This window comes from Zeus faber, assembly GCF_960531495.2.
Source record: "Zeus faber genome assembly, chromosome: 9".
NCBI lineage: Eukaryota > Metazoa > Chordata > Actinopteri > Zeiformes > Zeidae > Zeus > Zeus faber.
The window spans coordinates 8,309,982-8,323,331 of NC_137197.1; the positions used below are offsets into that span (position 1 = coordinate 8,309,982).

The 13,350-nt window shown below is 45.9% G+C and overlaps 1 protein-coding gene across 1 annotated transcript in view; it reads left to right on the forward strand.

Moving 5' to 3' along the window:
* Positions 1-13,350, forward strand: part of si (sucrase-isomaltase) — a gene marked incomplete at its 5' end in the record, with an annotated part of 96,994 nt that overhangs the window by 30,555 nt on the left and 53,089 nt on the right. The window contains 4 exons of the mRNA XM_080007350.1: positions 1,362-1,446; positions 5,763-5,819; positions 11,461-11,585; positions 12,551-12,639. Coding sequence (XP_079863476.1) covers positions 1,362-1,446; positions 5,763-5,819; positions 11,461-11,585; positions 12,551-12,639 — 356 coding nt within the window. The remainder of the gene's footprint in view (positions 1-1,361; positions 1,447-5,762; positions 5,820-11,460; positions 11,586-12,550; positions 12,640-13,350) is intronic.

Consider the following 13,350-nt stretch of genomic DNA (forward strand, 5'->3'; position numbering starts at 1 on the left):
TATTATTATTATTATTATTATTATTATTATCCAATTTATGATTGAGTTATTGGGAACCTCCTGACTTATACTACATAATATTGTGATCCATTTCACATATTCTACTGTAATTATTATATCATATTTTATTATTTAAACACACAGTTAAACAGTGGACATAATTTCATATTGTCTTATATCTTTATGACAACAACAATCACGTCATATAATATTTAATATAATATTTTTATCAAGATATGGAAATCATGCATTCATGCAAAGTAGAGGTAGAATAGAGTAAATGGAGGTAGAGGATAGTTAGGGTAAAGAGTAGAGGCAGAGTAGAAGTAGAGCAGAAGGGGGTGGAGTAGAGGTAGGGAGAGTAGAGGTAGAGTAGAGGTAGTGTGGATTAGAGTAGAGGCAGAGTAGAAGTAGAGCAGAAGGGGGTGGAGTAGAGGTAGGTGGAGTAGAGGTAGAGTAGCAGTAGGGGGAGTAGAGGTAGAGTAGAGGCAGGTGTAGTAGAGGTAGATTAGAAGTAGCGTAGGGTAGGGTGGAGTAGTGGTAAAGTAGAGGTAGGGTAGTGTAGAGAAGAGGTAGGTGGAGAAGAGGTAGAGTAAAGATAGAGTAGAGGTAGTGGGAGTAGAGGTAGGGGGAATAGAGATAGAGAACAGGCAGGTGGAGTAGAGGTAGAGCAGAGGTAGGTTAGGGTAGAGAAGAGTAAGGTGGAGTAGCGTTGATGTATGACGCCATAGTGGATTCCCTCTTCCATCTCATCTCCTCCTCCTCTAAATCATATTATATATTGATGTAAATATATCAACCTGTGAATCAATTTGTCAAAAAGCTGATGAAAAACACGTTTTTGCGTAAGCGTCACATTTTGGCAGCCATCTTGTGAGACTGGGCTTCCTCCTCTCAGGTGGAATAACCCAAATTTGAAGACCACACCTGGTTGCAGTTGCATGACGTGGAAGATCCAAACGCGATTGTTTCCCGTCTCAATTCATCCCTTTGCAAATCAATGCATCTCATCAAAGGACTCAACTGCAGTACGACAACATGATTGGAAAACCACTGAAAACTAAACCACGGTTTCTTAAAAATAGGGATTTGTGAGGGTGGGAATCCACACGGCAGAAGCCTTGGAGAACGGCGGTCTGGAACCTTTTTTCCGCTGTTTTGGATTCAGATTAATAACCACAGGAGGTTCTCCACCCCTGTTGCGGAGGGTTTGAAGGTGGATCACAGACTCATGGATCTGTTAAATTTACTCACTCGTTTGCGACGGTCAAAGTTTTGCTCGTGTTGCTTCATTTGCTTGATGTGGGTCCAAGTCGGAGCCGAGCGGCGGACATGTTGTAACGCTCGCGTCCCGTCTGCAGGTTCTACTCTGACAGCGCCACCTGGTCAGTGGACCGGCAGTTCCTCTGGGGGAAACATCTGCTCATCACACCTGTGCTCGACCCGGTCAGGACACACACACACACGCAAACGCGTGCGCACCCACACACGCACACACACACACACACACACACACACACACACACACACACACACACGCATATGCACACATTCACATTCACATGGCTCAAGAAACATGCCAAAACTTGGATACAGTAGAGATGGCAAAAATGTCCCCACGATTAGACTTTTACACATTCACACTTGCACATGCATCACTGCAGAAATATAAATGAAGGTTCAACGCCAAGGACATGTGGACACTCACACACACGAATGCTCACACATTTATCTACACACACACACAGACACGCATGCACACAAATGTGTGTTTGTTTACCCATACTGTAATTCACAGTAGGAACATGCATATGCACATTCATGTACGCCACATGCTAAATTTGGCCTTGGAGATCAGGCAGAATAAATGCAATTTCAATTGCATGTTGCTTTTACACACACACACACACACACACACACACACACACACACACACACAGACAACGCATAATTTACACAATTATATCCACATACATACATAAACCCCTCGACCTCCCTGGGGAGAACATGACACAAGATTAACACTCTTTCTTGCACTCAACCTCCTCATCCTTCTTTCTTCTCTCTCTCTTTCTTTCTCTTTCCTTCTCTCTTTCTCTCGCTCTCTCTCTATCTCTCTCTCTCTATCTCTCTCTCTCCCTCTCTCTCTCTCTCACTCACATCCTCCCTCTTTTCTCTCATCTCTAATGAGAGCCCTGACCTCATTACTGGCAGATTAGAAGTAGAGATACAGTGCAAGCCACTGTTTGTCTATCAGTGTGTTTGTGTGTGTGTGTGTGTGTGTGTGTGTGTGTGTGTGTGTGTGTGTGTGTGTGTGTGTGTGTGTGTGTGTGTGTGTGTGTGTGTGTGTGTGTGTGTGTGTGTGTGTGTGTGTGTGCGCGTGCATATGTGCAGATTGCGGTCATGTCAAAGTGGGCTGATTAATAAGCAATTTGGCGATGCCTCTTGTGAATTACAGACTATTGGAGAGCGAATAGGATTCGCGGTGCGGCCGGCGATGAAACAACTTCAATCAGAGTGATTGGGGGAGAGAACGTTTCTGATAGAGACCGAAAGGAAGAGAGAAACAGAAAGAGAGAGCGTCAAACCCAATGGGAATATATGCGTATTGAACAGAGGCGAAAACAGAAGACTTTTTTGGAGAATTTGCCGTCCTGTTCTCTTTTCTTTTGTGTGTGTCTTCCGCTGAATTACTTGTGTAAAAGTAAAACATCCAGGTTCAGAATGTCGAATTCCACTTCGGGACTTTGAGTCAATCATGTGCATTTGATAATGAACCCAGAGGTCCAACTAGTGAGTGAAACCAGCTGGTAAAGTGCTTGTCAGGAGCAAAAATATGGAAGGAGTTTCTTTCTTGCCTTAGAATGATCGACCTCTGGTGTGTGTGTGTGTGTGTGTGTGTGTGTGTGTGTGTGTGTGTATGTGTGTTCATACTCTTTATAAGTATGAGCCATGGCTCATCTGTAATAAAGCAAATGGTCCAAATTAAGATTGCCACACCTAGATCATCTGTTATTTTGGCTTCCCCAGAAATCGTTGAATATTTTGGCCGTTGTGTTGGGTTTTTTTTTCCTTCTTCTTAGATTGAGCTTCCGTCTTTCATGTTGAATTGCAAACGTGGGCAATCCGCTTTTTCCACCGCTGTCCGGTACTGATTTACAATGTTTTGGACAGAAAACCTTTAGACTGAAGCCACAAGAGTCAAGGGCCTAAATCCATGCGTCAGTGTTGGCCGTTTGTGAGCTTTACTGGGGTCCTAAACCTTTATTAGGGCTGTTTGTGGACAGCATTTCCACCCCGAAGATTGTTCCAGATGAGGTTGAGTAGCGTCTTTAAAGGTTATGTGGCCATGTTGAGTGTTGTGTTTATGGTTCACGCAGGTCTGAAGGCATCGGAGAGCATTGATCCGTGAAGGGCAGTCAAGAGAGGCAGTCGAGTCACTCAATACGGCCGCAATCTGGACCGGGCCCCCGTTGCCTCTTCCTTACCTTCCGTCTCTCCGTCCTCAGTTCTCTCCCGCTCATGTCTTCCCTGTCCATCTCCGTCCCTCCATCCGTCCCGTCCGTCTCCCCTTGCTCTCTAATGATGCTTTGGCTCCATCTCTCAGATCAGACCGAGGCCTTTAACCCTGATCCCTCTGATAAACTGGAAAGATCTGACTCGCTCACCCTCTCTCTCTCTCTCTCTCTCTCTCTCTCTCTCTCTCTCTCTCTCTCCCCCTCTCTCTCTTGTTCTTCTGCTCGCTGCCATCGCCTTTGGGCTTCCTCCATACGTACCCTTCTCACCCCCCCCCCCCGTTCTTCTTCCCATCAAGCCCCTTTTTCTTTTTTTCCTCCTCCATCCCATCCCCTCATCAAACGCTCCCGCGACTCATCTGCATTCTCTTAATCAGCCGCAGTTGGCTCACCCTTGTGATCTCATCTCATTTCATCTCTTTCGCTTTTGCCCTCTCTCTCTCTCTCTCTCTCTCTCTCTCTCTCTCTCTCTCTCTCTCTCCCCCTCTCTCTCTCTCCGTCCCTCTTATCCGCTTTACCTGCCATCTGATCATTCTGCCAGTTTGAATCTCTCGCGCGAACAATCTGTTCTTACCTTTTTGGCTTGTCCCTCTCAATCACAGTGAGCAGCCGCGGTAACTCCGATAGCCCCACTCCCCATTACTCAGCAGGGTGAGTGATGGCCGGCCCAAGCAAGTCAGACATCAGAAAATCGAGCGATAGGGGGAGGGAGCGTCTATTAACCTGCACCGTCGCTCCCCCACGCCACGTGCGACGCCTCTGACGGGTGGTTCCCGTAAGGTGTGAATGGCAACTGAAGCAAGGTGTGGTGTGGTTTAATGGGGTCTCGGGAATAGGCGAAGAATTGACGGTGTCACAGGGAAGAGCTGCTGATATTGGAGTGATTATTATCATTACTATTATTATACAGCCAGCTCAATGGCTATATCTCAGGCCTCGATTGACAAATCTTTTTTTCAAATTTGGCACGGTGATAGTAAACCCCGATTTACTAGGGTCCAAAAAGCCTGGTGCCAATTTGGCCACAGGCAGCGGCATAATAAGCAGTCAAGCTTGAATAATTGAGCCACGCTCCCCCGTTTCACCTTGCGACCTGAAACTTGGTATATAGGTGTCAAATTTCACTCCAAACCGTTTGTGGAGAATTATTACACCGGGCGTAGATCATTTTGAAAAAAAAAGAGAAATAGTTCACGGAAGTTGAATGAAAGACGGCTGCCTGGGAACAATATATGTATGACAATCCTACGCGAATAAGTTTGGTATGTTTACCCTTGGTGAGAGTGCCTCGACGTTCCTTGGCCTGGGAGGTCTCTGTATTTGGCGCTCGCACGCTGTGAATACCTTTTGAGTTTGCTTTCAGCTTTAACTCACGTCTTTGTTTTACCGTGTTCCATAAATCCTTTTTTGCCCTCGGGTATTTGTTTAGTTTTATCATCAGATTTCCCCCCCCATACCATTTTTGTTTCATTTCCCTCTTATGGCCCCCTGTCACCTCTTCTCCTTGTTCTTAATCACGGATCTTTGAGGTATAAAATAGGGCATTGTACAGAACTGGAATACTGGAGAACGGGGAGATAAGAAAGAGGAGGGTGAGCGAGCGCCTCGTAAGATTGGATGTGAGTGATGGTGTCATTGGCACCTCTGATGGACGGCAGCGCTCTTCATAGATTACATATTTTTGTATTTGGTGTTGTGTTCCTTTTTCGGAAAATGACTCGCAGTTCACACGCTCCGTTCTCGCTCGTCAAAAAAAGAGGCGCGGGGGAGTGGCAGGGCTATCAAAGACCTGGCACGCCGCCATTGGTTTCTCCCCTCTACCCACCACCTCTGGCGATCAAAGGCTGTCACCCCAGGTCGCTGCTTGATCTGTCTCGTCTTCCCCCGTCGTCTCTTGCGTCACGGCGACATGTTCAACTTGCATGTCACGGGAGATCTGCAGGAACTTTATTCGCCGTGATGGGGCAGTTTCATAAGAGATTTTTTTTTTTTTTTTTTATTCCTGTCTTTCTGTTCTTCTGCAAGTTTTATTGCGGCGACCCTTTTTCCCGAAGACCTCGTAAAGGTGCCCAGGCGGACCCCTCTCGGTTCTCTCGCGTGTCTTTCCCACGTCTCTCCAAAGGCCGACGATTGGAAATTCAGGGTCTTCTCCGTTCGCGCTCCTCTATTTGCTCTTCGCTTTTCTTTGCCCTTCTGTTCCTCGCTCCGTTTTGATTGAGCTCACCTTTGCTTTGTTCTGCACCGCAGGGGACCGAGACGGTGAGGGCCTACGTCCCGGACGCTGTTTGGTACGACTACGAGACGGTAAGACCACGTCCGCCGACACCGTCTGCCACAGAGTTATTTGCCGAACAACTTCCCCATCCTCTTTTACCCGTTAACGTTTTTGATGTTAATCTCATATGAATGTGTAAAACTAGCCTTCTTACTTTGTTTAACGTTGTCTCTTCATCTTGGTCATCCTCATCCCATTCCTAAACTGGTGCAGGGGGGAGTTTAAAAAGACTTTAGAAGAACAAGGGGAACTTCTATACGTGCGGAACACGCCACGGCGGAAACGCATAACTAGGATGTAAACTTCCTGATTCAGCCAAGACCAAAGGGAATGATAATGATGATATAATTAGATGAGGAAATGGATGTGATGCAAATCGAGTAAAGGAACGCGCGCAAACAACGTGCACAAACAAGTATGTTAGCACATTTGGTGTCGGACATGTCTCACATGAAAGGCCTCTGCCTTGGGATTTCTTTTGTCTGGGACGCAGAGACGAGAGCGAGAGATAAGAGGAAGGACAAAGACGGAGTGAACGAAGGGACAAATGAGACAAAAAGAGAGAGAGCGCACGGGGGGAGGGGGCTATCTCCCTGACAGAGAGATAAAAGAGGTGTTGAGCTCCTCCGGGACCGTATTTGTGGGCGTCGCGGCGGCGGTTGTAAAGCGCCCCCACTGATACGATGAGCGATTAGATTGTCTGTCTTTGCCGTCGGCCACTTGTCCCGCTCGGTCCCCCGTGATTATCTGGTCGGAAAGAACGGGAGGGAGAGGGAGGGAGGGAAGGAAGGAGAGGAGGGGCGGCGGCGTTGATAGGAAGAAAGCGGCCAAGAAAAACAAGTTTAAACAGGGATGAAACCATGTGGTGTGAGGGGAGGGGAGTGGGTAGTGTCAAGGAGAGGGTAGAAAAGGAGATCGGAGGAGGGGGGAGGAGAGGAGGGAGGAGGAAAGGAGAGGGGAGGGGTAAGGGGAGGGGAGCGGAGGAGGCAAGATTGGGAGAGAAGAAAGGAGAGGAGGGGAAAGAAGTGAAAAGGAAAGTATGGAAGAGGGGAGGAGAGGAAATGAAGGGAGAAGGGTGGAGGGGAATGGTGTGGACAGGTGAGTAGAAAGGGGAATAGAAGGATGGAAGACGAAAGAAGGGAAGAGGAGAGGGGAGGAGGGGCGTGAACTGGAACGGAAGGAACATGACTGGAGAGAATAGGGCAGACGAGGAGATGGGAGGAGGCGAGGAGGAGGAGGGGTAGGAGGAGAGGAGTAGGAGAGGAGACCGTACAACCGGAGAGGGAAGAAGCAGAAGGGAAAGTGGGGAAGACAGGAGGAGAGGAAAGCAGGAGAGAAGGATAGAGGGCGATGGTGTGGGTAAAAGAGGAGAGGAAAGGAGGGAAGAGGAGAGTAGAGGAATTGAATGGAGGGAAGAGGTGAGGAGAGGAGAGAAAAAGAGAAGGATGGAGGGGGTGGTGTGGATAGAGGAGGAGATTCAAGATTCAAGATTTTTTATTTGTCACATACATATACATACTTCCATACATATATGCAGTGAAATGTAATAGAGAGGAGGGAAGAGGAGAGGAGAGTAAAAGGTGATGAGAGCCAAGGAGGGAGGAGGAGAGGTGGGCTAGAGTTCACCAGACACTGCGACTTACAGGCTACGTTTCCAAATTAATGAATTAAAGCTGCGACGCAAGTGACTTGCGAGCGCCGTGCGCGAGCGCCACGCACGAGCGCCGCTCAGGCTGCCGGTGGCTGATCCTGGCCTATTTCTGTTTTTCTTTGCGGCACTTTAATGAAGCAACAACGGATAAAACTCCACTTAAAAGCTTTCACAAAAGAAGAAAATCAGTTTGAATGTGTTAAAAAATGGAAAACTTAATCGTCCTAAAGGCAATATGTCTTCTGAGCTTCATGCAGTATACTGCATAGTAGCCAGAGGTGGATAATCCCGGGTTCGGAAAAGTAAAAATGCTGCCATGTTTTCGATCCAGTGCGGCACTGATCCACTTTTCACTCACTGGACCTCTGGGTTGATACTAATGAGCAGATCTGCATGGTTGATTCAAAATCCTTGAATGGACCTTAACTTAATGAACCTGGTCACCGTTAGGAAACTGCAAAACCAACTCTCACTTCCCACAAGGACTTTTTTTGTCTCCTCTATGAGTTGAAAGTTTTCACAAAATATTTTTGTGGCATTGGATGTTACTCAACTTTACACAGTTTTAAGTTCAAATGATACAAATCATGACGCTTACTTTATCAGTCATTTGTTTTCTGAGCTCTGAAACTGTGCTTTCACTCTTCCAATGACCAAACGGTAAAACATTTCCACCAAAATATTCATCCATGAGATGAAATCTACGCTGAAATATGTTTTTAAGTTCTGATCTATGACTTAAAACACCACCCAACAGTTCTCTGCAGTTTACTTGTCACGGCGCTGTCCTTGGGTGTAGCTCCGCTGATAAGGGACTCACCATTGTCCCTTGGATCCTTCCAAAGACACCATGCACTTAAGCGGAGGAACACCGCTGGATCTCAGTGTTGGTGGGTTGGAGGGATGCTGAACCCCGAACTGAACCCCCTTTTCCTCCGGGTCCCTAAGTGGCCTCACATCCCGTTGCTCATCTTCTTATCAGGTCTAACAATCCAACTGCCGGGATGTGGAGGTACGGTCCTTGGCTAAAAAGCGTCTCACCTGACAGTCCGATATTGTAGTTGTAAAGCAAAGATGCAGATCAGACCTTGTGTGTTGGAGGCTCAATAGCAATCAAGCGGAGTTCTGACTCCTCTCCTTATCGTGAGAGATCAGAGTTCGATCCACAAACCTGGAGTGTCTGCGAGGAGCTTCTTAACTGAATTCAGAATGACAAGCAGGGGGACTGTCCTGCAACAAGGAGGAGGAGCTCCTTAGGGCTGACAATGAGCTGGTGATAAGATCTGAAATTGCTTATAGACGCTCCAGTAACTCCAGCCACACACACACACACACACACACACACACACACACACACACACGGACGTATGCTCACAATGGGAATGGTGAGACGGTGAGAGAGAGATGGAATTAGAATGAGAGCACCGCTGGAGAGAATAAGAAGAGCTTGAGAAGAATGTAGGGATGAGGTAAGGGCAAAATGAAAAGAGAGAGAGAGGGAGAGAGGGGCGGTGTAGAGCTTTAAATTGTTCCTCTCCGGCCCAAGGATTGGGTCCTCCAGCGCTCAGAAATTAACTGTGCACTTTTAGAGGCCCCGAGAGAGATAATGCGAGAGAAGGAGGGAGAGCGAGAGGGAGAGGGGGAGGTAGAGAGAGAAAATAAGGTAATAGGAGAAAAGACTTCTTAATAGGGGCTAAAACACACATTCAATTTTAAGGCCCCATCAAGTGACCTCATCAATCCATTCCGTTTTTGAATCTGTTTATCTGTGTATTTATTTATTCTCAAAAATAGATAGATAGATAGATAGATAGATAGATAGATAGATAGATATAGAGAGAACCAGAGACGAACAGATTGATAGATATAGATTCAAGATTCAAGATTCAAGATTTTTATTTGTCACATACATATACATACTTCCATACATATATGCAGTGAAATGTAATGCAACGCACCCGGTGATAGCACACAATATGTCCTAGGAAAAAGTACAAAAAATAAAATAAAATAAAAAGTAGAAAATTCCTTTCTAATAGACCGACTAACTGACTCCTAAAACGTAATACAGTAGGTGGAATACTTATAGAATAAGATAAAAAATATATAGAATAAAATACAATAAAAAATAAATTGAAATAAAATGGAATAGGTTGAAGGAATATGGCTATGTATATACAGATATGTGCATTTATGTGCATTTAAAGTGGCATGTGAATTAAAGTGGCATGTGAATGTGAATAGTGTGAGGTAGTGTTTGGGATAATACAGCACAGTATACAACAGTACGGCGCAGCAATACGGCATCACGAACAACCCTGAACAGTGATACAGTATGCGGTACAGTATGCTACATACAGTACAGTAGGTAGTGGAGCCTAGTGCATGGCTCAGTTAGGACCCCTGGTGAGGTCAGCGTTGACAGTTCTGATGGCTTGAGGGAAGAAACTCCGTCTCAGTCTCTCTGTTCTCGCTGCGTGACTGCGGAGGCGCTTGCCTGACCGCAGCAGCTGAAACAGTCCGTTGTTGGGGTGATGAGGATCCTTCATGATCCTACGGGCTCTGCTACTACACCTCCTGGTGTATAACTCCTGCAAGGGGGGGAGGGTAGTTCCAGTGGTACGTTCAGCTGAACGCACCACCCTCTGCAGGGCCCGCCTGTCCTGGGCAGTACAGTTCCCAAACCAGGCAGTGATGTTGCCTGTCAGGATGCTCTCCACTGCTCCAGAGTAGAAGGACTTGAGGATCCTCACCGAGACCCGGAATTTCCTCAGCTGCCTGAGGTGGTAGAGACGCTGCCTCGCCTTTCTCACCAGAGTGTCTGTATGAACAGTCCATTTTAAGTCCTCTGTGATGTGGACTCCCAGATATCTGAAGCTGCTCACCCTATCGACAGAAGTCCCATTAATCCACAAGGGCGCGTGCGTCCTCGATTGTGATCCACGCCTAAAGTCCACAATCAGCTCATTGGTTTTGCTGACGTTCAGGTGTAGGCTGTTGTCCTGGCACCAGAGTGACAGGTCAGCCACCTCCTCGCGGTAGGCCTTCTCATCGCAGTCGGTGATCAGGCCCACGACCACGGTGTCGTCAGCAAACTTGATGATGGTGTTGGAGCTGGACCTGGCCACACAGTCATGTGTGTACAGGGAGTACAGTAGGGGGCTGAGGACGCAGCCCTGGGGGGATCCTGTGTTCAGGGTGAGGGAGCTTGACATGTACTTCCCCACCTTGACCACCTGGGGGCGGCCTGTGAGGAAGTCCAGGATCCAGGTGCACAGCGGAGCATTCAATCCTAGCTCCAACAACTTGACAGCCAGTCTGGTGGGGACTATGGTGTTGAAAGCTGAACTATAATCAATGAACAGCATTCTCACATAGGCCCCCTTCTGGCCATCCAGGTGCGTGAGCGTGGTGTGCAGTACCTGGGAGACCGCGTCATCCGTGGATCTGATATAAATCGATACCTTAAGTGCAGTGTCACAAAAGCACATAATATAATAGGCAATAATAATATTAAAGTAACAAGAATAATGACAGTAAAAAAATGAAAATGCTAATATGAAGTTTACATGAGAATTGAAAGAAGTAGAAGATTGAATATTTTTGGAAAATAAACCTACAAATTAACAATGAACAATGAAAAATAAACCTTAAAATAACCAAGAAATGATCCAAATTTGGCAACATACAGTACATTTAATAATAAACAATAAATATGACCATAAAAATGTTAAATAACCTTAAAAAATAAACAAGGAAAAACAAAAATGTGGCAATGTACACTTAACTTAGACATTGACTAAAAGATAGAACAAATGGCACAATAAACCTAAAAATACACAATAAACCAGAAACCTAAACCAAAAAAATCAACAATAAACACATCTGTTTCAAACTACAATCAAAGTGAGAATCAATTACTTTTTTGGAGTTGACTGTTAACCTTGAACTTACGAAGTGTTTGAATAGTCCTGACCAAGCCTAAACCCCAACCCCAATGACTGAATCCCTCCATTCAGATGGAGCCTCTGACCGTCCGTAAGACGCACCACAACATGTACCTTCCAGAAGAGAAGCTGGGTCTGCACATCAGAGGAGGAGCTGTGCTGCCCACGCAGAGCCCTGCCACCACAACCATGTACAGGTACACATGCACTCATACCATAATAAAGTAGAATTAAGTATATTATAAGTTATAAGTGTTGAACTTTAATTATAAGTATAGCCTGTTTCCGAGACTTTTGGACTTTTGCTCCATTACATTTCAATGTAAATATCTGGACTTTTCACTCTATCGCATTTCTAACACAGTCAATTAAATTGAATTTACACATTTACACAGTGATCTTTTATTGTAAATTATAATCATGATGCATTGACGACCATCTGCAGAAAAAATGCTTCAGTAGCACTTTTTGTCGTATTATAGGATCTGTTAGCTCAGGGAATAAGTACTTTTACTTTTAATTCTCTCAGTACATTTTAGAGCAGGTACTTATGTAGTTTTACTTAAGTAAAAATGTCAATGTGCTACTTTGGATTTCACTAGAGTCATTTTGTGTCGGGGTATTTGTACGATTACTTGAAAGTACTTCAACGCTCGGAAAACTCTGAATACTTCTTCCACTTCTGGTGTCACTACACCTCGGCCTCCGATTCCCAATTTTTAGTCATGAAAATCCGGCCTCAAGTACGACAACGCTGAGACACACATACATGCATACAGACACACAACCAACATAATGACACCTAGTCACCACACACACATACACACACACACACACACACACACATATTGGCATCCCATAATATCCAACCAAACATTCATACACTCAAGTCAGAAAGCCTGAGACACAAAACCAACAAGAGCCTTTGTAATAATAACATTGTAGTGTTGGATATTTTAATATTCATCGTGGTAGGTGTGTGTAAAGTAAGTCTTTGTGTGTATGTGTGTGTGTGTGTGTTTGTGTGTGTGTGTGTGTGTGTGTGTGTGTGTGTGTGTGAATGTGTGTGTGTGTGTGGGGGGGTGTGTGTGTGTGTTGTATCCATTTGTTTCCCTTTATATACATATGCGTGTGTGTGTTCACTTTGTGTGTATTCCTGCAGTCGCCGTAACCCCATGGGTTTGATTGTTGCTCTTGACGACGGCAAGCAAGCGGCAGGGGAGCTATTCTGGGATGATGGAGACTCCCGAGGTACTCTGTGTGTGGTGTGTGGTTTTGTGTGTGTGTGTGTGTGTGTGTGTGTGTGTGTGTGTGTGTGTGTGTGTGTGTGTGTGTGTGTGTGTGTGTGTGTGTGTGTGTGTGTCATCACCTCTCATTATAGAGCTCCTTTTATGAGCGCTCTTATCTCGCCGAGCGCAGACAAACATCACACGGCGCCACCACTGCCGCATCTTTCAAACGCTGGCGGTCAACCTACCTCCGTCAGCACCACGGAGGCTGGAAAACACACATTATGACAGAACCATGGCAGTGAACGGTGGTGGTTCAATGGGAAGAAGGAGGGGAGGAAACTAGGCGGGAAGGAAGAGGGGGAGGGAGGGAAAGAAAGGGGAAAGGAGGTTCTGAATGCAAACAGCCATGATAATAGTAACATGGCATTGAATGGTGTTTGTTTATGAAATAATGGAAAGGAAGAATGGAAAGGGAGGGATAGAAAGAAGGGAGGGAGGGTAACCATCTCACCGATTGGGGTTTTGTCTAGAAACATGAAATAGAAGGAAGGAATCTAGGACGGAAGGAAGGGAGGGAGGGAGGGAGGAAAGTAGGGGGGTAGGGAAGGAGGACTAAGGAATGTAGGAAAGAAGAATGGAAGGAAGGGAGAAAGGATTGATGGAAAGGAGGAAAGGGCTTAAAGGGAAGTACAGAAAGAGATGAAGGAACGAAGTAGGGTATGAAGGATGG